The 25,216-nt window shown below is 41.0% G+C and overlaps 1 protein-coding gene across 2 annotated transcripts; it reads left to right on the top strand.

Annotated features, from left to right (window-relative positions):
* The first annotated feature begins 2,971 nt into the window (after positions 1-2,971).
* ETNPPL (ethanolamine-phosphate phospho-lyase) lies at positions 2,972-24,017 on the top strand. Of its 2 annotated transcripts, XM_003830007.5 has the most exons (13): positions 2,972-3,233; positions 5,776-5,894; positions 6,166-6,325; positions 9,571-9,645; positions 11,366-11,456; positions 13,011-13,127; positions 15,319-15,401; positions 16,882-17,107; positions 18,184-18,338; positions 19,365-19,454; positions 19,687-19,817; positions 22,347-22,414; positions 23,597-24,017. In XM_003830007.5, exons 1-13 carry the CDS (start codon positions 3,178-3,180, stop codon positions 23,723-23,725), a joined length of 1,500 nt encoding a protein of 499 aa, XP_003830055.2. In that variant the 5' UTR covers positions 2,972-3,177; the 3' UTR covers positions 23,726-24,017. The 2 variants fall into 2 exon arrangements, with proteins under 2 accessions (XP_003830055.2, XP_008953616.1); XM_008955368.4 differs by lacking the exon at positions 5,776-5,894 and having other exon boundaries at positions 2,974-3,233.
* The last annotated feature ends 1,199 nt before the right edge of the window (positions 24,018-25,216 follow it).

The following is a 25,216-nucleotide window of genomic DNA, read 5'->3' as shown; positions in this document are numbered from 1 at the left end:
GGAGCTGGAGTGGCACGATCTCAGCTCATTGCAACCTGCACCTCCCAAGTTCAAGTGATTGTCTTGCCTCAGCCTCCTGAGTAGCTGGGACTACAGGCACATGCCACCACAGCTGGCTAATTTTTTGCATTTTTAGTAGAGATGGGGTTTCACCATGTTGGCCAGGCTGGTCTTGAACTCCTGATCTCAAGAGATCTGCCCACTTCTGCCTCCCAAAGTGCTGGGATTGCAGGTGTGAGCCACCACGCCTGGCCCAAGTGTCAACTTCTGGAGAGAAAAGGCACTACAGCATACATTCCTACCAAATAATTCTACATTTGAGAAGTACATGAGAAAATATACCCCAAAATACCTTGGGATTTGTTTTTTGATAAAGCTTTGTGTAGTGTGGATGTCTGTCGACTTTCATCCATCCTTATTTTGATCCATTATGTGTCAGTTCTTTATTTAAAGACTGTCCTTGGTACTCAGTCAATATTATATATTCTATTGTGAAAAAAGTTAAATAATGGGGAAATTATCTTTTATGTAACAGTGACTTGCTTTCCCATAAAAGATAATGAATCTAAGAAGCCTTCTCCTAAATAAATGGTTAAAACATAAGGTAGCACTCTTGGGAAAGAGTGAAGAGAAAAGAAGAGGGTTCAGGACTCTACCCTTATAAAGACCAAATCATGATCTCATTCAAGCCCTACTTGTAATGCTTTGAGTCAGAGAGTTTCTTCTTTTTATGAGACAGGGTCTCACTGTGTCATCCAGGCTAGAGTGCAGTGGCACAATCTTAGCTCACTGCAGACTCTTCCTCCTAGGCTCAAGGGATCTTCCCACCTCAGCCTGCTGAGTAACTGGGATTACAGGTACACGCCACCATCTCTGGCTCATTTTTAAATTTTTGGTACAGACAGAATTTCACCAGGTTGCCCAGGCTGGTCTCAAACTCCTGAGCTCAAGTGATGCACCTGCCTCAGCCTCCCAAAGTGTTGGGATTACAGCTGTGTAGCTCCCCACCAGCCACAGAGCTCAGTTTTCAATACAAAGAAATTTGGCCTCAGAAAGGTTAAGAAGCCCAGCTGGTTTATGGAAGAACCAGATCTAGAACCCAAGACTCTTAATTCAGAGTTTCTTAAGGCACTGGGAATATTAACAACAAGAATCCATAAAGTTTTATGAAGGAAGTGTGACTACGACTTCACCAGGTCAAGGTAGTTTGAGAGTAGATATACAGTTGGCAATATCTTTCAGGCACAGAACTAGACCAAGATTACATAACTGGGATTTCTTGCAAGTCTCCAAAGTGCTTCCTGCTCTTCATTTATAAAACATGGAATTCTTTTTTTTTTTTCTTTTTTTTGTGGAGGGGGATGGAGTCTCACTCTATTGCCCAGGCTGGAGTGCAGTGGCATGATCTTGACCCACTGCAACCTCTGTCTCCCAGGTTCAAGCAATTCTCCCTGCCTCAGCCTCCTGGGTAGCTGGGATTACAGGTGCCCACCACCACGCCCAGCTAATTTTTGTATTTTTTTAGTAGAGATGGGGTTTTGCCATGTTGGCCAGGCTGGTCTGGAACTCCAGACCTCAGGTGATTCGCCCAGTTTGGACTCCCAAAATGTTGGGATTACAGGCGTGAGTCACGGCGCCTGGCCTAAAATCTGGAATTAACACACTGTTCCTCATAGGACTCCATTTCTTTTTCTACCTTAGGCAATCCAATTCTACTCCTCCTGCAGTGCATGAATATATATTAATAACTTTTTTCAAGAGAAAGATCAGTTGCAAATATTTATCAAATGTGTTGATACATGCAAATTAGGCTTTCCCTGCTGCCTTTTCAAAACACAGAGAGAATAAAATGACCTATCCTTAACCCAATGACTAAGTGTTTGTGTGAACTTGAATAAACCTTCACCTTTCCTGTGCCTCACTGTTCTTATCTACAGAGCAGAGAAGTTAAACCAGATGACTTCTAGTTAAAATAATGTATGATTTAATGATACAGTTAATTAAGATTCTATTGGGAGGCCGAGGCGGGGGGATCACGAGGTCAGGAGATCGAGACTATCCTGGCTAACATGGTGAAACCCCATCTCTACTAAAAATACAAAAATTAGCCAGGCGTAGTGACGGGCGCCTGTAGTCCCAGCGACTCGGGAGGCTGAGGCAGGAGAATGGCGTGAACCCGGGAGGCGGAGCTTGCAGTGAGCCGAGATTGCGCCACTGCACTCCAGCCTGGGTGACAGAGCCAGACTCCATCCTCAAAAAAAAAAAAAAAAAAAAAAAAAAAAAAGTTTCTACCTGTGCACATATTTAGCTTCAGATATGATCAGTGTGAGAAGACCATCTTGAAGGAAGTCAAGAAATCTAAGAATGAGTCCCGTTTTCAGCATCAAGTGGTTGTGTAATCATTAGAACAGGGAATAACCTCACTTTCCCCGTTTATTAAATGGGGTAACACTCGTGGTCATCTCTCAGGGTTGTTTTGAAGACTGAACAAGATAAGTCATGTGAATGTGTTTTGTAAGTTGTATAGTTAGAGGAATTAGAAGTGTAGTCATTGTTAAAGGAGATGTTTGAAACACTGCATATATCATCACTGCCAATGGAGATAACAGGCTGAGTCCGGGTTATTTCTCGTTAGGACGCGTCCTTGTGCTGAGTAAATGGTAGGTTACCTTATCGGACTGCGCAGTGACTCTTGATCCGGGAAGCGCCTAACTCCTGAATTTTTTACCAGAAAATAAAGGACTACACTAAAAAGAAACCAGAAAGAACGTGGGAAGGAGGGAATTCGCAGGCAGAGGAGGAGGAAAAGCAAAGACGAGGCAAAGTTAGGAGAATGAAAGGCGAATTCAGAGGAATGATAGGGGCGGGTAGGGCCGAGCCGGCCTGGCAGGACAGGGTGGTGGCGAATGAGCTGCTAGCCCGGCGACCTGCCCGCGGCCCCGGCGGGGGAGGAGGAGGGGCTTGGCAAAGGGCAACGCCAGAGCCAGACTTAAAAGGGAGATGATCCTAGCTAGTTGATGCCACCAGTGACCTCCGACGCCCCAGGCAAGAGAGCGCCACGAGGGATAACGGAGGAAGGCCGGCCGGGGCCGCCAAGGCAGTCCCAGGCTCGCGTAGGAGGCGCGCAGACCAGACAGGCGCATCTTGCACCTTCGCAGCGCCCTGCACCCCGCCACCATGTGCGAGCTGTACAGTAAGCGGCACACTCTGGCGCTGAGGAAGAAGCACATCGGGTAAGGGCACCCTGGCCCGGAAGAAAGTGCAGAGAGGGGGCAATAACGAGTGCAGAAGGTGGAGAGAGAAAGCCGGCTAGGGAACAAGCGATGGGCTGCAGCCGCACTCCGTGCCCGCCGCGTCTGTGCACGCGCCCCGCACGCCTCTACCTGCAGGGGCCGCGCGGGCTCCCAGAAACGCTCCTGGAACCCGGAACGCTGGGCTTCCTGCCCGCTCGAAAGTCCCCGGCTCGCTCTGCAGCCGGCGGACTAGCGGGGGCTGCCGGCCGGCTAGAGGGGTTGGTGGATGACGGCCAGTAGCCCTAGCAGACACCATTCCAGGGATGGGAGATGGGTGGAAGAAGGATAGCGCTCCGCCACCCCCACACAACTCGAAAGTTTTTGGAAACCGTGAACTGAGAAATATTTTTTCATGATGGCTCCGCAAACAAACCAATTCTGACAATTTTTACTTAAAGTGAGCTTTTTCTTCTTGCATGCTTGGTTAAGCGGTGAAGGGTTTATCTAGCCAATAGAAAAACTTGAAACCACCTTCTGTTAGAAAAGCAAGAGACTTTATTTAGATCCCTCTTACCCAACTTGGTCTCCCAAGCTGTGTTCTCCCCAGCCTGCTTGTCTTGCCCCCGTCACAAACGACTTAGTAATATAATGGTGAGTATATGAGACCGACAGGGGCTCTGGCCCTCGTTGGGTGTCATATTCCCTGTGTGACCTCTGTCAAATTACTTTAATTGTCTCTTCTATGAAAGTAGGAATAACATTCTACTTCACAGGAGCAAGAAGATGAGATTAATATGTTAGTGTTTTGTGCGTGGTTTTTAAAAAGATACGTGTAAATATAAATGATGATTAATGACCCCAAATACTGTAAAGTCAACCGTCTGCAATATTCACTTGAAATGAACGACTGCAGCCGGGCCAGTGGGCATGAGAGAGCACTTGGGGTTACAAGGAAGAAAACAATCCGCATCCTCTTCGGAGGAATGCTGGACAGTTTCTCAGACTGAAGCTCCTCACCCCAACTGGAGGGTTTTCTGGGTGGTTTGGAAGACTAGTTCCATCTCTCTCAGCCGCGAAGTGGGATCAAAATAATCCAGTTCTTTCCCCATTAATCAATCACTACCCTACTTTTTCTAATCACTCACTGCGTTAGTTTTCAATCTTAGTTAGATTCCGGTAAATGCCTAATGGTTTCTGACATGAGCAGAACAAATTTTCTAAAAGCACGAGTGTAGCCATGGGCTGACTGGAAAAAGGAGAATTTTACCTGAAGTCTGACGGGCAAGGTGGAAAGTGTATTAAAAAGGCAATGTGAAGTCTGCAGCTTTCAGCTCACATCCTTAACAAAGTATTTTTTTGTATTTTAACTTGTAGGTATAAACTAACAGCTGAGTTTGAACCAATAAGAAATTCTTATAAAATACTATTTTCATTTCAGCTGATGATGCTTAAAAAAAATCAATATATAACACAACCTTATGCAATTTTAAAATTTGAGGTTACCTACTGTTTGTAATAATCAAAATTTCTTCTAAATAGTTACATATCAATTTAGTATATTTCTACTACTAGAACTACCTCCAATGTGTGTGAGGGTTTTTTTGTACGTATGCAAAATCATCAAAATAAATAAATATATTTAACTTTAGTTCTTAAATGTTCATAAAGCCAAGATTAGAAGCCTTTGTGAAATTTCTATGTGCTAAAATGTATAATCCAGCCATTCATCCAAATAAAAGTATGGATGACCTTATTATGCTCAAAAAAACATATTAAATGCTTAGAAGAATAATTGAATTTCACTATTTAATAATGGAAAATCCATTTGATACAGGACAAGTACCACTCAAAATACATGAAAATGAAAATAATCTATAAAACTTCCTGCGTAGTATTTAACTCTAGGTTATTTGCATTTAGCTTTCAGTGCTATTCATGTCTTTATACATTAGATTGAAGGGGAAACAGAGATGTCTACCTTGGGCTACAGCACAACACAGCCTACTTGCAAATTCTGGTTTTCTCATTTACTGTCTATGTAACCTTAAACCAGTTTCTTAATTTCTCTGTGCCTTGGTCTCCTCATCTATAAGAGTGAGAAAGATAATAACCTCTCTTTCATAGGATTGTTGACAGGATTAAATAATATTTACAAAATATATAACAGCTTCTGACACATTAAGCCCCCCAAAAACACTTGGTTATTTTTTTTCTGATAGAACAAAATTTCTCAAAGGAAAATTAGTTATTGGTCTGTGTGATTAGAACCATCAGAGAGTGGATTCCTGTGCCTCTAATAAATTGTCAAATCATGGCATATTTAATATAACAAGCATAAGGAATGTGAACAATGTCATGAATGGGGGATTAACATAAAAGTTTCCAGGTTTACATGAAATGAAAAGAAATGTATGTCATCCAGGTTGTGTTTTCCCTTTCCTTTATGTAACTGTACTTTTCCACTGATGGGGACCTTCATTGAGAAGGAAAAATACTGACAGTAGTCCTACAAGACCAAAGTGTTTCCTTTGATTATTTCTAGGCCCTCATGCAAAGTTTTCTTTGCGTCGGATCCCATCAAAATAGTGAGAGCCCAGAGGCAGTACATGTTTGATGAGAACGGTGAACAGTACTTGGACTGCATCAACAATGTTGCCCATGGTAAATGTCCTGTCCTTGCAGTGCTTTGGAGGAAATGTTCATGGAGTAAAGCTGACTTGGAACACTTAATCTTTGTCTGGGGAATTGCAGTGGCTGCAGTTCCTTTGCTGAGTGGGCCAGTAGTCCTAGTGGGGAAAATCGCAGCAAAATATGGAAGAGAAAGGAACTCAACTTTTGTTTGTTTGTTTGCTTGCTTGCTTCATAATTCCTCTTATTCCCAGGCACTTAGAATTCTAACTTATTTCTTGGGCTTTTGTTTCATAAATTTTAGTGGGACACTGTCACCCAGGAGTGGTCAAAGCTGCCCTGAAACAGATGGAACTGCTAAATACAAATTCTCGATTCCTCCACGACAACATTGTTGAGTATGCCAAACGCCTTTCAGCAACTCTGCCGGAGAAACTCTCTGTTTGTTATTTTACAAATTCAGGGTATGTTTCATGGTTTCCCACCCCTCCCCATTCCCACTAAACTTTGTCTACTCTTGCACACAAATCTTTCCTTTTGATTCATGGTGGAGCTTGTCCAAAAGGGTTTGCTGAGTTTCTTGCCATTCACTAAGTGATCACACATTAGGGACCTAGCCTTTCTGGTTCTCCCACTTTATTCTACGACTGTGAATCTAACTGATCAAATGATGCTCACCTCCTCAGGCAGTGCAATAAGTAGCTGAAGGATTGATAGGCCAAGATATTCTTTCAATGAGTGTATGAGGAACTTTAGCCAAGAAATAACTCTAGTAAACAAGCTAAAACTTTTTTTTTTTTTTTTGAGATGGAGCCTTGCTCTATCGCCCAGGCTGGAGTGCAGTGGTGTGATCTCAGCTCACTGCAAGCTCCGCTTCCCAGGTTCACGCTATTCTCCTGCCTCAGGCTCCCAAGTAGCTGGGATTACAGGCACCCGCCACAACGCCCAGCTAATTTTTTGTGATCCACCCACCTCAGCCTCCTAAAGTGCTGGGATTACAGGCGTGAGCCACTGCGCCTGGCAACAAGCTAGACTTTTTAAAGATTTTTGATTGTTGAAAATTGAGCATATTTCCCCAATACAAACACAAGAAAAGAAAAAAGAAGGAAACTCAAATAGATACATTTCAACTTTCATTTATTTATTTATTTTTTTGAGATGGCATTTCGCTCTTGTTCCCCAGGCTGGAGTGTAATGGCACTATCTCTGCTCACTGCAACCTCCACCTCCCGAGTTTGAGTGATTCTCCTGCCTCAGCCTCCTGAGTAGCTGGGATTACAGGCATGCGCCACCACACCCAGCTAATTTTGTATTCTAGTAGAGATGGACTTTCTCCATGTTGGTCAGGATGGTCTCAAACTCCCGACCTCAGGTGATCCACCCGCCTCGGCCTCCCAGTGCTGGGATTGCAAGCATGAGCAACCGTGCCCAGCCAGAAGGAGCCCCAAGAGATGCGGGCTGGTCTGGAAGGCCATGCACAGGGCCACCAGCAGCACCTCGGGGTCAGCGTGGGGACCCTGGGGCCAGCACCAACACCCACAGGCTGGCCATCTCCATGCAGGCACCTCGGGCTGCCTCAACTTTTTAACTTAGTTTTTTGTTTTGTTTTGTTTGATTTTTAGTGACAGTGTCTCATTATGTTGCCCAGGCTGCTCTTGAACTCCTGAACTCAAGCAATCTGCCCACCTCAGCCTTCCAAAGTGCAGGGATTACAGGTGTGAGCCACCGTGCCTGGCCCCAACTTTTAAATTCTGTAAATTCAAATCATTATATATCCATTCTATAGACTATTATGCAGATATTTAGAAGTATGTTTTTGCAAATGCATGTCTAAATATGTGCTTAAAGTGCAATATTATATTGGGGAAAGCTTTATAGATATATAGTAGAAACTCCTATTTTAAAAACGAAATATGGTTCGGCGTGGTGGCTCATGCCTGTAATCCCAGCACTTTGGGAGGCCAAGGAGGGTGGATCACGAGGTCAAGAGATCAAGACCATCCTGGCCAACATGGTGAAACCCTGTCTCTACTAAAAATACAAAAATTAGCTGCACGTGATTGTGTGTGCCTGTAGTCCCAGCTACTTGGGAGGCTGAGGCAGGAGAATTGCAGTCAGGTTGCAGTGAGCTGAGATCACACCATTGCACTCCAGCCTGGCGACAGAGTGAGACTCCGTCAAAAAAAAAAAAGAAAGAAAGAAATATATATGAAAATTAACTATTAGACATTCCGTGAATATTTGATTATATGACTCTCTGTGATTCACTTTCCATCAAGATATTTTAAAACCAATTTATGTCCAGCGTGGTGGTCACACTACTGTGCCTGGCTCAGCTTCCCAAAGTGTTGGGGTTACAGGGTGAGCCCCTGTAACCCATAGGGGTTACATAACCCACTATGCCTGGGCTAATTTTTGTATTTTTTGTGGAGATGGGGTTTCACCATGTTGCCCAGACTGGTCTCAAACTCATGGGCTCAAGCAATCTGCCCGCCTCAGCCTCCCAAAGTGCTAGGATTACAGACATGAGTCACCGCACCCAGCCAACACTAATATTCTATTTTTTTTAATTTAAAAAATTACTTTATTATTTTTAGAGACAAGGTATTGCTAGATTGGTCAGGTTGGTCTTGAACTCCTGACCTCAAGAAATCTTCCCGCCTTGGCCTACCAAATTGCTAAGATTACAGGTATGAGCCACCGCCACCATGTCTGGCCAACAAAATACTCTTAAAAGTAAAAAGTCTTCAGTCTGAATCCTGCTCTACCTCATATTAGCTATGAGACCTTATTCTGATTACTTTACCTCTCTGAGGCTGTTTTATCCATATAAAGGAGATGGCAATACTTGTAATGCTGTTATGAGAAAAAATACAAGTAAAATCCTCAGCATGATGTTTAGCAGATAGTAAACATTCCACTTATTATTATTTTCTTCCTTTTTTTGGGTAGTATATTTAGATTGTCTGAAATGTATAGGAAAAAATTTGATACTCATTTTATAGAGAAGGAAGCTAGTCAAATGTTGGGTAAATATGACATAGGGTTGGCAGCCAATCAAATGGGCCCTCAGTCTCCCATTCCTCCTGTGGAGATCAGATTTAATGAAGGCTTCTTCATGTCCTCAGTCACTATGTGGCTGAACTAGACTAAAGTCTGGAATGGGCAGCATATCCTTAATTTTTATTGGGTTTCTTCTATATGTCTCATTCTTTACTGAAAACATCTAAGGAATCTTATATTAGAAGGGTAAAGTGGGCAGGCAAGATAGAGGAAGGAGAGGATTTCAACTTATTATTTTATAAGTTTCTGAATAAATGTAATCTTACAACTTTTGTAATTAACATCCTAAATGTTTTTTGTTGTTGTTGTTCTGGAGATGGAGTCTCAGTCTGTTACCCAGGCTGGAGTGCAGTGGGGCAATCTCCACTCACTGCAATCTCCACCTCCCAGGTTGAAGCAATTCTCTTGCCTCGGCCTCCCAAGTAGCTGAGACTATAGGCGCACGCTGCTGCGCCTGGCTAATTTTTTGTATTTTAGTAGAGACGGGTTGCCTAATCTGGTCTCTACCTTCTGAGCTCAGGCAATCGGCCCTCCTTGGCCTCCCAAAGCGCTAGGATTACAGGCGTGAGCTACCGTGCCTGGCACATCCTAAATGTTTTAAAAAGAGACTGTCACAGTGTCCTCTCTCTCTATGTTATCTTAATAGATCCGAAGCCAACGACTTAGCCTTACGCCTGGCTCGGCAGTTCAGAGGCCACCAGGATGTGATCACTCTTGACCAGTAAGTCTTGGACACAAGATTTTTAAGCAAGAAGCTTCTTCAGAGACAAAATTGTATTGATCCTATCCATACTAATACCATGAACGCATGTGAAAGAGGACAGATATATGGAGCAATGTTTTAATGTTTTTAAAAATTATGTATTAAGCTATCAAGGCCAGCTTAAATCCAGAGGGATACTTAATTCCTTCTAAGTACCAGGAAGTAGGAGAGGCTCTCTTGGTTACTGTGGGGGATGTAGCTTCATGGAGTTTGCATGAATCATGGATTACTTTTCACACATTATTCACTGAGCCACTATTAACATGTAAGTAATTAAATTGTTTTCCAAATAAGAATACAATTAATTTCAAAAAAAGTTCAAGCATTCACTTCACTATTGTGATTATTCGCAGTCACTAATTTTAAAGATAACAATTTACAGCAAATTTTAAAGAAAACCGGCAGCCAGGTAAAATTTAAAACTTTTTCATTAGCCTGTAATTATTAACAGTCACTATCTAATCTTACCTGTCAAACATGAATTTATTACATTTTAAACCAGAAATCTGGCAACTTCCATCTTTATTAGAGTTTGTTTGTTTGTTTGTTTGTTTGTTTGTTTGTTTTGAGATGGAGTCTCGCTCTGTCATCCAGGCTGGAGTGCAGTGGCGCGATCTCCACTCATTGCAACCTCCGCCTCCTGGGTTCAAGCAATTCTCCTGCCTCAGCCTCTGGAATTAGCTGGTATTATAGGTGCCCGCTGCCATGCCCAACTAACTTTTTTTGTATTTTTAGTAGAGACAGGTTTTCGCCATGTTGGCCAGGCTGGTTTCGAACTCCTGACCTTAAGTGATCCACCCGCCTCAGCCCCCCAAAGTGCTAGGATTACAGGCGTGAGCCACCGAGGCTAGCCTACGGATATTTTTTCTTTTAAATTTTTGTCTACTCCTCCACCCCACTCACTAACTTCAGATGTAGAGGGTGAAGTTAAATATGCACCTCATTTCATGCCCTTCCCAATTGCTTTTGGGAACTTATTCATAAATTCTTTGCCAAGGCTGATGTCCAGAATGGTATTTCCTGGGGTTTCTTCTAGGATTTTTACAGTTTTATGTCTTAAATTTAAGTCTTTAATCCATGTTGAGTTAATTTTTGTATATGATAAAAGGCAGGAGTCTAGTTTCATTCTTCTGCATATGGCTAGCCTCAATCTTAGTTCTTAAAAAGATCTCCTTTTCCTTCTCAAGTAATATTTGCCTAATATTTGCAAGTGGACATGCTTTAGAAATCATCCTGAACAGAAACAGATGCCCATTCTATGATATAAAGTTGTTTTTAAATTTACTAGAATGTAACACATATTCTTTTAACACATTTAAAGAATACATACACGTAAAGTATTGCATGAGGATATAGAAAACAATTTTTCACATTTAGACAATCTAATTTAGCAATATAATCCAAATACATCAGTTTTTCCCAACTAAAAATAAATTGTCAATGAGGACACATGCTTGGCTTTCTATGAGTTTTATTACATGTAAAAGAAGAATTGGACACATTAAGGGCCAGTCTTGCCATGAAAAATTAGATCCCATATAGTCAAATCTGGCACCAGTGTTGAGATTCTCCCTGGATGGATGCATACGGATGAAATGCAACACTGGTTTTCATATACTTGAAAACATCTCTCTTGGAATTATTTTGATTACTGTTTTTTTTTTCTTTCTCTCTTCAGTGCTTACCATGGTCACCTATCATCCTTAATTGAGATTAGCCCATATAAGTTTCAGAAAGGAAAAGATGTCAAAAAAGAATTTGTACATGTGGTAAGTGTCTTAAAATCCTAAATCAGAATGTTTGTATTGGAGGAATGCTTAATGATAATCCAGCCAATGCTTTCATCTAGATGAACCATGAAAGAGAAACTAAAATCAAGAGCAGTTATGTGGCTTGCTAAGGTCAAAGGGCTAAATAATGACAGAATGTTATTTAAAATTTATTTATCTATTTAAAATACATTGATGAGTATTACAATAGGCAAATTAGTTTAGTAGTTGTTCAGAGCTATCATTTTATTTTTCTTGCTCCTTAATCTTCAGTTACATTTTCTATCACAAATGCCAACTCAAAATTCAGAGTTGAACTAAGTGTGTTTTTAAATTGCTCTTGGCCGGGCACAGTGGCTCATGCCTGTAGTTCTAGGGCTTTGGGAGGCCGAGGTGGGCGGATCACTGGAGGTCAGGAATTCAAGACCAGCCTGGACAACATGGCGAAATCCTGTCTCTACTTAAAAAAAGTACAAAAATTAGCCAGGTGTGGTGGCAGGTGCCTGCAGTCCCAGCAACTTGGGAGGCTGAGACAGGAGAATCGCTTGAACCTGGGAGGTGGAGGTTGCAGTGAGCCAAGATCGTGCCACTGCACTCCAGCCTGGGTGACAGAGTGAGACTCCATCTCAAAAAAAAAAAAAAAAGAAAAGAAAAAAGTAAATTGCTCTGTATAATAATGCTAAATTATTATATAGCTTTATTAAGTAAAATAAAGAAACCAACCAAGTTGTTGAAAAGGTGAAATTTATTTGGTGTGTTTGTCTTAACTGAGGAACAGTATAATTTCTTTTTTCTTTTCTTTTTATTTATTTATTTATTTATTTGAGACGGAGTCTCATTTTGCTACCTAGGCTGGAGTGCAGTGGCACGATCTTGGCTCACTGAAACCTCCGCTTACAGTGTTCAAGCGATTCTTCAGCCTCAGCCTCCTGAGCAGCTGGGATTACAGGCATACACTACCAAGCCCTGCTAATTTTTGTATTTTTTGTAGAGACAGGGTTTCATCATGTAGGCCAGGCTGGTCTCAAACTCCTGACCTTAAGAGACCTGCACACCTCAGCCTCCCAAAGTGCTGGGATTACAGACGTGAGCCACAGCGCCTGGCCAAATTTCTTGAGAATCATCAATATTTTCAAGATTTTAAGATCTGGAGTGAGTGCTAACACACTCTAGTTTTCTGAATGATTACGATTTGTAATATAGTTGATCGGTGTTGGCTCATTTTAAATACAGACTAGTTAATACAGTTTCCATTCACTGACATTTTTAAATACTATCATCACATTTGTTGATTTGAATGTTCTATTTATGTGAGGAGGGATATAGTCTTGATTTATAACAGTCTGGAAGCAAATCCAAACTTCTGTTCACAATTTAAAGATGTCAGTTCTTCACAGAATTTAGAAATGTTAAGGGAAAAAAAGAACAAAAAAACCTAAAGTATCTTAAGTTCACATGATCACCATTCTAACATGTTCTTGTGGGGAAATGCCTTTTTTTTAAGGTTTGTCGAAAAGGCAAATTACAAGCAACTGCATTATTTGACGTTTTCAGGCACCAACTCCAGATACTTACAGAGGAAAATATAGAGAAGACCATGCAGACCCAGCCAGTGCTTATGCAGATGAAGTGAAGAAAATCATTGAAGATGCTCATAACAGTGGAAGGAAGGTTTGTATTTATAGCTTTGGAAACATCTCAACATCTTTTATAAAAGGGATTAAAACTGTTGGGATTTACTGAAGAGATGGAAAAGGATTATATCTAATGTCCCTTTCTGTTCTTCTCTAGTTACGTTTTCACTTGATTCAAATTTCAAAAATGCGTTATTACAATCATGCCTCTAAGACTGTCTACTTGTATTTATCCTGGAAATACAACCATTATCTGGTTCCAGAACTGATTGCCTAATTCTGACCTTTTCAGTGGTATGCAGGGTCTAGTCTAGAGGGGTAGGGGTCATTATATGGTGAAGGGAAGAGAAGAGACAAAGTAGCCCTGGGACCTGAGGACCAATGCAGATTTCCAGACCCACAAGGGAGCCTTGGTGCTTCCCTTGAACTTCGACCTTCTTGAAGCCATGGAGCCTGGGGCTGGTTTGCACCTGGGTAAGCCAAGGCAGAAAATGTTCTTCCGATGTGGGCTTGGACTTCTAAGACAGAAACAAAATCCTTGAGAGCAGGAAAAAAGTGTTTTCACTTTCTTGGTCTTCACCCTACTGTCTTCAGCTTAATGTTCAATTCTCAGCCCATCTGTAGGTTACTTATGTGGATTTTAATGCAACCTGACAGTACTTTGCCTTAAAATTGGCTTATGGCATAGACTTGGCTATTTTAAAAAAAACCTTAACTGAAATAAAAATGAGGCCTTTTCTTTTTCTAATTAACTCAAATATTTTTGTCTTCATGACTAGAGAGCCATTCACATTTCTTAACTGCTTCTTCTTTTTTTCCCCCAACCCATTTGTTTTTATCTTCTTATGTGAAACATCTGTGCAGGTAGACCTAAAGCTCTACGTGTTGTGGGAAGCTTCATACTCTTCCTCTTCAAATGTGGTCTGTACCTGTTTAAACAAATGGCAAACAACACTTTTAGGAAAAAATTTACATTAACAAGATCTTACGGACTCTTTGCTGCTAAAAGAGGGTTTGAATAATTTTTTGAGAACATTAGCATTCAACATTTATTGGATTGTTGCTATCATATTAGCAGTGCTGAAAGCAATGAACAAATATAAGATCAGTGCTTCAGAATATTAGATGTGCTTGCAAAGTCATGGAATTGTACAGCAAAAATCTTGAGTCCAACAGCCTCATTTTACAACTAAGAAACCAAATATCTAAAAAGTGAAGGATTTAACCCAAGGTCATACAATTACTAAGGGGTAGTCTGAACTAGAACCTGGGTTCTCTTGATTTCTTATCTCACATTCTTTGTGCTTTCTCTTCAACATTATCTATTTCCTACTTCTCTTTTCTTAGTCTCTAGAATGATTCATCTGTAGTTCCTGTTGTTAACTGCCCACTGTTGAGTTAAGCGTGGTTTAGGGCAAAACCTAGAAATACGGCACAGGAACTACAGTGTGTGGCCACAAACCACCCTGCCATTTTCATGGTGCAAATTCCAGCCTCAAGCAGCCCTGCTTCACCAAGCTTAAGAAACAGGCATCGGCCGGGCACGGTGGCTCACGCCTGTAATCCCAGCACTTTGGGAGGCCGAGGCGGGCGGATCACGATGTCAGGAGATCGAGACCATCCTGGCTAACACGGTGAAACCCCGTCTCTACTAAAAATACAAAAAATTAGCCGGGCGTGGTAGCGGGCGCCTGTAGTCCCAGCTACTCGGGAGGCTGAGGCAGGAGAATGGCGTGAACCCGGGAGGCGGAGCTTGCAGTGAGCCGAGATTCGCCACTGCACTCCAGCCTGGGCGACAGAGCGAGACTCCGTCTCAAAAAAAAAAAAAAAAAAAAAAAAAAAAGAAACAGGCATCACGACAATGCCTTTGGACCTAGGTAACTTTTTACAGGTTCATAACCAAAGACTAATAAAAATAGCAGTCTATTCAGTTCATCCTAATGAAACTGCTGCATGTAATGATGGAGAAATGGAAGTTGCCCTCTCATCTCCTCTATTTCTCATGGTAGCTTTATTGGTACCCTAGATTTTCAGAAGTTAATGCTTTAAATCAATTGCTTTTCCTGCATAGACACCTTTTCCTTTTTCTTTAATCAAATGGCTAATTTGCCACTTGCTACAGGTCTATTCCTAGCCATTTTTAAAATAACCTGCTCTGTAAGATATACTCTTTTTAGGGGGGTTGTAGGCGGACCTAATGGACTTTGACACCATCTTCTCTTGTATAGATTGCTGCCTTTATTGCTGAATCCATGCAGAGTTGTGGCGGACAAATAATTCCTCCAGCAGGCTACTTCCAGAAAGTGGCAGAGTATGTACTTGACTTGGGCCTCCTTGGTCAAACTGAGAGCACTGTGACAATTCTGTAGGGCCATACTAGTTGCTAAGATATTAAAATAATTCCTGATTAGCTGGTAAATAGCCACACCTGAGTGCCTGCCAACCCAGGACTCCTGGATGCTCTCTCAGCCTTCCCCAAGATCCAGCAAGTACAAGGTTTACACATGGTCCAACAGCGGGGGTTCAGAACTCTGCTCCAGCCTCCAGCCTGCATCCTCTCTGATTGGCTAGTGCCAAATCTGTATTAGTCAGGGTTCTCTAGAGGGACCGAACTAATAGGATATGTGTGTGTATATATATATATCATATACATATATATATAATATATATCTATATGATATATCACATATCATATATATCGTATATATATCACATATCATACACACACACACACACACACACACACACACACGGCGGTATTAAGTATTAACTTACATGATCACAAGGTCCCACAATAGGCTGTCTGCAAGCTGAGGAGCAAGGACAACCAGTTTAAGTCCCAAAACTGAAGAACCTGGAGTCTGATGTTTGAGGGCAGGAAGCATCCAGCATGGGAGAAAGATGTAGGCTGGGAGGCTAGGCCAGTCTCTCCTCTTCACATTTTTCTGCCTGCTTTCTATTCGCTGGCAGCTGATTAGATTGTGCCCACCAGATTAAGCATGGATCTGCTTTCCCCAGCCCACTGACTCAAATGTTAATCTCTTTTGGGAACACCCTCACAGACATACCCAGGAACCCAGGATTAATACTTTGTGTCCTTCAATTCAATCAAGTTGACACTCAGTATTAACCATTATGCAAGCCTTCCCAGTTAGTAAATATTTGAAGACTAACCCTGTTAACAACTACTTGTTTGATTCTTTCTCTTCCCACTTAAAAGGTAATATGGTAATAGGACTGGGTGCTGTGGCTCATGCCTATAATCCCAGCACTTTGGGAGGCCAAAGCAGAAGGATCACCTGAGGCCAGGAATTCAATACCAGCTGGGCAACATAGCAAGACCCCCCTCTCTACAAAACCTTTTTAAAAATATTATCTGGGCATGGTGGCACACGTTTGTAGTTCCAGCTACTCGGGAGGCTGAGGTGGGAGGATGGCTTGAGCCCAGGAGTTTGAGGTTACAGGGAGTTTGATCATACCACTGCACTCCAGCCTGGGCAACAGAGTGAGACCCCATCTCCTAAAAAAAAAATACTGCAATATACCTTACTTTAAGTAGCACAAACCCAACTGGTATGGAATATATCTAATCTAAAAATTACGTGATTATATTGTAAAGTCAATGACATTTATGTGGGGTTTAGAGTACTGAAATGTTTTTTAAGAAAAATTAAGGCTTCAGGTTAACAACTTTTTTTTTTTTTTTTTTGTCTTCAATAATTTGCATCTTTGTGGGTGGGTTTGGGGATCTCAGTGACCTGAAGGCATTAGACTGCCGCTTTGCTTTTCAGATATGTACACGGTGCAGGGGGTGTGTTTATAGCTGATGAAGTTCAAGTGGGCTTTGGCCGAGTTGGGAAACATTTCTGGAGCTTCCAGATGTATGGTGAAGACTTTGTTCCAGACATCGTCACAATGGGAAAACCGATGGGCAATGGCCACCCGGTGGCATGTGTGGTAACAACCAAAGAAATTGCAGAAGCCTTCAGCAGCTCTGGGATGGAATATTTTAATACGGTACATTTTGGTCTCCAACTTTAATGCTAAGAAGGAAAAATAATGCATGTTCTTATATTTTTTGCCAATGTAGTAAAGAATAAAGCTCAGTATTGCCGGCTAACCACCCAGAACTCTGGCCAAAGTTTTTCTTATTTTAATAAAACATCTTAAATACTTACATATATATATAAAATTATACTTTAAGTTCCGGGATACATGAGTAGAATGTGCAGGTTTGTTACATAGGTACACATGTGCCATGGTGGTTTGCTGCACCTGTCAACCCGTCATCTAGATTTTAAGTCCCACATGCATTAGATATGGCCAAACTTTTATCTAACCAGATTTTATTCTGTCTGACAAAATGCTCCTTGTATTTCTGCTTGTGTATCTTTACCCGTCCTAAAACAGTCTTATTAATTTTTCCAATGATAGATGGTTGCCCTGCTAAATTCTACAGGTTATGATATTTTCATTTCTTTGTTTCATATCATACTTAAATTTCCAAAACACTTTTAAAGTATTTTTATGACTCAGTACTGTAAATGTTATACAGCTGTCATAAGAGATACTAAATTTTTATCTTTGGGATATTATATTTTTTGACTTATCCCCATAAGCTTTAAGCTTGGAAAAATTATTGTAGTTTGTTCAGTATATATAATATGACTTGTTACAGCTAAAAGTAAGATTCAAATCTGAGGACATAAATTGCTTGGGGAAAATGTCATTGCTTAGCTACTTTGACTCAGCTCTTCAAGGGCAGAAACCCCTATTTCCCTCACTGGGCAACACTATGAAATCCTGAACTCCCAACATAATGTCTGCTTTTGTTTGGATGAGCAAATAAAATCACTGGTAGTCCTTCATACCAGTTATGCAGCTTGGATAATATAATTTAGAATGAATTTTCACTCAATCCTGAATAAATAGAATCATGCTCTATTCTAAATATGAGAAACTAATATTATAAGAGAACATTTTATTCAAATTATATCTTCACTTATGTATGTATGAGCCAAATTTCTCATGGATGAGGGAATACCACTCATTCAACTGGTATATTTTCTCATTTGTCTTTTTTTTTTTTACAGTATGGAGGAAATCCAGTATCTTGTGCTGTTGGTTTGGCTGTCCTGGATATAATTGAAAATGAAGACCTTCAAGGAAATGCCAAGAGAGTAGGGAATTATCTCACTGAGTTACTGAAAAAACAGAAGGCTAAACACACTTTGATAGGAGATATTAGGTATGTTCATTATGAAGTTGTCATGTAGTTACTCATTTTTTTCAAAATAATAATAGTTTATAGGCTGGGCAACATGGTGAAACCCCGTCTCTATTAAAACTACAAAAAATTAGCCAGGTGTGGTGGCACACACCAATAGTCCCAGCTACTTGGGAGGCTGAGGCATGAGAATCACTTGAGCCTGGGAGGCAGAGGTTGCAGTGAGCCGAGATTGTGCCTCTGCATTCCAGCCTGGGTGATAGGGTGAAATCCTGTCTCTAACAATAATAATAATAGCTTATATTTTATCTTGTAAGTTTATAATAAAGTACATAAAACTAAATCTGGAAAACACCAAAAAACAGAGATAGCAAAAATTATTCTTATTCCAGAATCCAGATATCACCACTGTTAACATTTGGGTGGGGCCGGATGTGGTGGTTCACATCTGTAATCCCAGCACCTTGGGAGGCAGAGGCAGGAATATTGCTTGAGCCCAGGAGTTTGAGACCAGCCTGGGCAACATAACAAGAAACCTTGTTTCTATAAAATAAATAAATAAACCAACAACAACAAAAAACATTTGGGTATATGTCTTTCCTGGCTTTTATACTTTTTTAATAAAGTTAGGATAATGTCAGCACCCAAAAGATGAAAAGAAGGAACTTAATGTAGCTCTAAATAATTTATTGAAAATTATTTAAAATGCTATTCTGAAAAGCTGGATATTTTTCATATATATGTATGAAATACTGACATATATATATATATATAATGTTAACATTTATCATCATTAACATCCTGAGAAACTAAATAGCATGAAAGGGTTGTTTTTAAGCCATTTTCTTTTATAATTGAGAAAAGAAAACTGGATGACAAAAACTAATTTATTTCCAAAAGTAGAAACAACTGTGAACATAGATTGGTATCTTGATTTAGTTAGAATTAAACTTGGAAATTAAATGGAAGTTTGGTGATAGTGTTAACTTTTTGTGACAGTGAAGAGTTGGACAGATTGTGGGTCAAGTTTTTCTTCACCTCTCGCAGGGGCATTGGCCTTTTTATTGGAATTGATTTAGTGAAGGACCATCTGAAAAGGACCCCTGCCACAGCTGAAGCTCAGCACATCATCTACAAGTAATTCACCCCCACACCCACCTGTTTGGTATCTTGGCTGCAGGATGCCTACCCACTTGAAAGCTTGCTTGACTTCCTCCCATCCCTCTGAAAAAGGAAAGTTTAAATACATCCTATTTATAATGTGGGCTTCTTAAATGCAGAATACTTAAACTGCTCTATGTTCACATAATTCTTCAGTAATCGTAGTTATCCTTTGCATACACTCACATGTATTTCCTACACAAATTAGGATGAAAGAAAAACGAGTGCTTCTCAGTGCCGATGGACCTCATAGAAATGTACTTAAAATAAAACCACCTATGTGCTTCACTGAAGAAGATGCAAAGTTCATGGTGGACCAACTTGATAGGATTCTAACAGGTGGGTCCATGGATCTTTAAGATGTCTTCTTGTTCCCTCTCCCAAACCCACCCCTCAAACCCTGGTCTAGTCATAATGAGCATATGCATCTTGTTATTCATGATGGAAGTGAGGCAGGGCAGAAATAAATGTGTAACTTTCCATTTAGGACTAGAAAAAGATAGCTGAAAAGTAACTACATGGACTCTTAAATTGAAATTTTCAGTTTGTATTCATATAACTCCAAATATAAGTTTTTGCTGAAAGAACATAGTTTTGTCATTTATTTTTACTTTAGACTAACATATTTAAAAGTGCATGTCTGCATTGTGCCATGCACCACAAATACTACAGTATATAGTATTTCAGCATTGTGTGATTAATACATGAAACATTTCTAATAAAAAAATTATATAGGCTACAGTGTGACAGTTCTTTGCTATATGCTGAATCACTTAACTTTGCGTGGTTTTTTTTTTTTGAGACGGAGTCTCACTCTGTCATCCAGGCTGGAGTGTAGTGCTGTGATCTCGGCTCACTGCAGCCTCCGCCTCCCGGGTTTCAGCGATTCTCCTGCCTCAGCCTCCCAGGTATCCGGGATTACAGGCACCCGCCACCATGCCGGGCTAATTTCTGCATTTTTAGTAGAGATGGGGTTTCACTATGTTGGCCAGGCTGGTATCGAATTCCTGACCTCAGGTGATCCACCCACCTCGACCTCCCAAAGTGCTAGGATTATAGACGTAAGTCACCGCATCCAGCCTAACTTTGCATTTTTAACTTTTATTTTTTAATTTTTATTTATTTATTTATTTATTTTCTGAGACAGAGCCTTGCTGTGTCACCCAGGCTGGAGTGCAGTGGTGGGATCTCGGCTCACTGCAACCTCCGCCTCCCAGATTCAAGCAATTCTCCTGTCTCAGCCACCTGAGCAGCTGGGACTACAGGAGCATGCCACCACACCCAGCTAATGTTTGTATTTTTAGTGGAGACAGGTTTCACCATGTGGGCCAGGCTGGTCTCGAACTCCTGACCTCGTGATCTGCTCACCTCAGCCTCCCAAAGTGCTGAGATTACATGCATGAGCCACTGCACCCGGCCTTAATTTTTATTTTTTTCTTTTGCTTTTTTCTTTAAAAATATTTAAAATATTGAAATATCTTTTACTATTTAACTTTTGAGGACTTTTGTTATTCAGAATTATAGTCTATCATAAAAATATATCTTGTTTACCTATATTATGCAACTAGGTTAATTTATTTTTTGTTATGAACATACATTGGATTAGAAAGTAAATTAGCACTGTAAAACCATGTTGAAGAGCATAAAGCATGATAAAAATGATAGATATTGTCGTTTTTGCTTTAGTTATATTTTTACAATTCAGGCCAGCATGGCAGCACATGCCTATAAGATCCCAGAGGCCAAGGTAAGCAAATTGCTTGACTTGAGATCAGGATAGCTCAGGAGCTGGAGACTAGCCTGGGCAACACGGTGAAAGGTTGTCTCTACAAAAAATAAAATACAAAAATTAGCCGGACATGGTGGTGCGTGCGCCTGTAGTTCCAACTACTTGGGACTTGGCTGAGGTGGGAGTATTACTTGAGACTGCAAGGCAGAGGTTGCAGTGAGCCGCGCCACTACACTTCAGCCTGGGTGACAGAGTAAGACCCTGTCTCCAAAAAAAAAAAAATTTCAACTTCTCTACTTGCTTCTCAGCCTTTTGGGGTTAGGATAAAGCCAAGAAGCTAGGAATCAATATAGCATACAAAATAGATATGAATAGTGAATGTTTGGAAACTTGAGAGTCCACATAAGTTATTAATAATAGGGTCACTGTCTTTGGACTCAGAGAGCATGCTCACACCCAGACCTGGCAAGCATTCCTCACAAGCAGATGTGTCCTTTGATCCCATAGGGCAGGGTAGAGGAGAGAGTGTGGCTTGTGGCTTGGGGCAATCTGTCACTCTATGTCTGCATCAACTCAGAGCTTGAGTGTTATTAATAGTGGGCCAGAAGAATTTCCTTTGAATAAAGTGAATGAGGAGTAGGTAAAATAGGCTTAGTGCCACTTATAAATGATAATGATAAAATACTACAAAAGAATCTTAAAGTAATTTTAATAGTGATTTTTTTTTTTCTTTTTGAGACAGAGTCTCACTCTGTCGCCCAGGCTGGAGTGCAGTGGCGTGATCTCGGCTCACTGCAACTTCTGTGTCCCAGGTTCAAGTGATTCTTCTGCCTCAGCCTCCCGAGTAGCTGGGACTACAGGCGTGTGCCACCACATCCGGCTAATTTTTGTATTTTTAGTAAAGACGGGGTTTCACCATATTGGCCAGGCTGGTCTCAAACTCCTGACCTTGTGATCCGCCCTCTTCGGCCTCCCGAAGTGCTGGGATGACAGGCATGAGCCACAGCGCCCGGCCCATTCTTTTAACACATAACATTTCCTTCCATTCTTCATTAAAGGTATTGCTAAGATACCAAAAAGTTTTTTTCTTAAGGTTTTTATGTTATTTTGTCTTCTCCATAATACCTTCCTTGATTTAGTTTTAGAAGAAGCCATGGGAACCAAAACCGAAAGTGTGACCTTGGAGAATACTCCATGCAAAACAAAGGTAAGGGTTGGCTACTTTATTTTTAGGGGGAATGTTTAAAATTTGGGGAATGTTTAAAAAAGGAATACAAATTTTCAAAAAATTGTGCAGTGACCATTAGAACAATACCAGCCTGTATTAGGTTGGCTTATTGTTGCAATTTTGAGTGCACAATTAAATTTCCACAGCAAGTGTCACATCATTTGACACATCAAAAGCCGAAGAACCATTCTTACAGGATCATTCCCATTCCAAAAACAGCCTCGTGGGCCTGCAAAGAGGGCCTATAAAATATATATAGAGAGAATTAAAACGGCCTAACCTCCTTCCTGCTTTTCCTGAGGGCTGCCTGACACTGCCTCCGATTCTCACACACTGACTTTACAATCAGCAGAAGCATTAGTAGGGAGGTTCTGAAGTGCCAGAGTTTGGTTCTAAAACGAACTAAAGCGTAAGCTTCGAATGGCAGTGGGGCCTGGGAACTGTCTGGCATTGCCTGGCCTAGTTTCTGCATTTGATGTGCTTCCAGCAGAGGGCCTTGCCATTCTCTCCTGAGCTGCCCAGGGTGTGAGAAAGAGCACCCTGGGCTGGGAAACAGAAAGGCAAAAACTTGAGAGGCTTTGTTGCATAATTTGTTATTTGTTTATGAGTTCGATGCATAAAGGAACACTCAGTGCCTCGAGCCCGCCTGCGCATCCAGTGGAGTCAGCAAAGTCTTTTTTCATGATTAAAATCATCAGGCTGTTTGAATGAGAGCAAGTGATTCGCTAACAGCATGGCTTCTGTTTTGTCTAACAACACAAACCAATTATAGGAATCAATTATTCTTTGATGTAAAGAATAGTTTATCAAGTCTAAGACAGAATCACAGCTGTAACCACTGGTTCCCCAAGCATTAAAAAGAGTCCTGCAAATGAAACAAAACAAAACAAAAGAAGTGTTCAGCACAAGAAATCCCACTTTAGGGTTAGCAAAGTTGGCACACATTTTATGAAAAGTTGACTCAGAGTCCCGGATTTTCTGTTGACATTACATTTCAAATGTCTATTGAAGATACTGAGGAGAGGGTTAGAAAGGAGCAAGCAGTGTTGTTTTGTTTGGTTTTTCTGTGTCCTTTGTTTGTGTGTGGGCTTGTTAAGTCAGTCCTGTGGAGGCTGGATTAGAGGTGGATGCCCACTGGAGCTTTGTGTGCCTGTCTTGCAGATGCTGAAAGAAGCCCACATAGAACTGCTTAGGGACAGCACCACTGACTCCAAAGAAAATCCCAGCAGAAAGAGAAATGGAATGTGCACGGATACACATTCACTGCTCAGTAAGAGGCTCAAGACATGACTGATTTGCATTTTAAAGCAAGATGCGATGTCCAGAGTTACAGAGAATGAGTAGATGTGTCTCATCGGTTAATAGCTCTATTATACCTCTAAAGGTGGAATTGTCCGTTTAGATTCATAAATGAAAAGGTAAATGAGTAATCAGAATAAACCAAGTGATAATCAAACCATGTCAAGATTATTAGTTCAGACTCTAGCCTGTTAATTTTCTTATTTGATTTCTGAAGCTACCTGATTTATTCTATTAAATGTAAGCTTGCAAACTCAAAATAAATTGGCAGATTTACCTCTCATGTTTTAATGTGTCAAATTAGAGAGCAAAGTATAACAGGTGCCTTCACTTTTGAGACTTAGTGCCTTAAAATATGTATTCTATAGTGATTTCATATATAAAAGTGTATTTATTGACTGTAATAAAATAAAATATGATGTAAACAAAAAAAATTACTAGAAAAGTGTTTACCTACCCTTTGCAGGGAATATTAAGGGTTGGGATGGTAAAAGCAAAGTCATTCAGAAAAAAATCACAAACAGCAAATATTAAAAAGTGATAGAATAATTCAGGCCTCTAGCAAGGAACTTGGTTAATCACCATCCCGTGGGGATTGAGAAGGGAACAAGGAATATACACAGAAATACACGCATAAAGACGTTTCTGGAACAGCAGCAGTAGCTGAAGCAGGGCATTCAGAGTCAGGAGACTTCTGCTTTGTCTATTCACGGATTGTATCACCCAAACCAAGTCATTTACCTGTCAGGTAAGAAATTATCTTTTGAGACAGGGTAGTTGCCCAGGTTGGAGTGCAGTGGCACTATCCTGGCTCACTGCAGCCTCGACCTCCCAAGCTGAAGCAATCCTTCCACCTCAGCCTCCTGAGTAGCTGGGATTGCAGGTGCACACCACTGCACCTGGCTAATTTTTGTATTTTCTGTAAAGACAGGGTTTCATCATGTTGCCCAGGAGGCTGGTCTTGAACTCCTGGGCTCAGGCAATCCGTCCGCCTCAGCCTCCTAGTGCTGGGATTACAGGCATGAGCCACTGCACCTGGCCAAGAAATCTTCTTTTAACCAATCTTCTTCCTCTTACCATCGAGTTTATCATCACTTATGCCCACCCCCTGCATGTACTCAAGCAGGAGCACATGAGTGCACGTGCACGCGTGCGCGCGCGCGCGCACACACACACACACACACACACACAATCTCTAGCCCGGCACTGGCAAAAGAAAGTTGGAGGAAAGTAGGACATCAAGGATCCCTTAGTTACATGATGCTGTCATGAGAGGTTCATTCGGAGGCTAATAGACCGAACTGGAAGAAATTTGAATTTCAGTGTTGATTTTTCTCATTATCTCTCTATTGCCTTTCTAATAATTATTAAACTTTGTGATTTATTTTTATTTTATTTTATTTTTGAGACGGAGTCTCGCTCTGTTGCCCAGGCTGGAGTGTGGTGGCACAATCTCGGCTCACTGCAACCTGTGCCTCCCAG

This window comes from Pan paniscus, chromosome 3 (genome assembly GCF_029289425.2).
Source record: "Pan paniscus chromosome 3, NHGRI_mPanPan1-v2.0_pri, whole genome shotgun sequence".
Lineage (NCBI taxonomy): Eukaryota > Metazoa > Chordata > Mammalia > Primates > Hominidae > Pan > Pan paniscus.
Note: the sequence above shows the minus strand (reverse complement) of the source record. Positions and strands in the feature narration are given on the sequence as shown.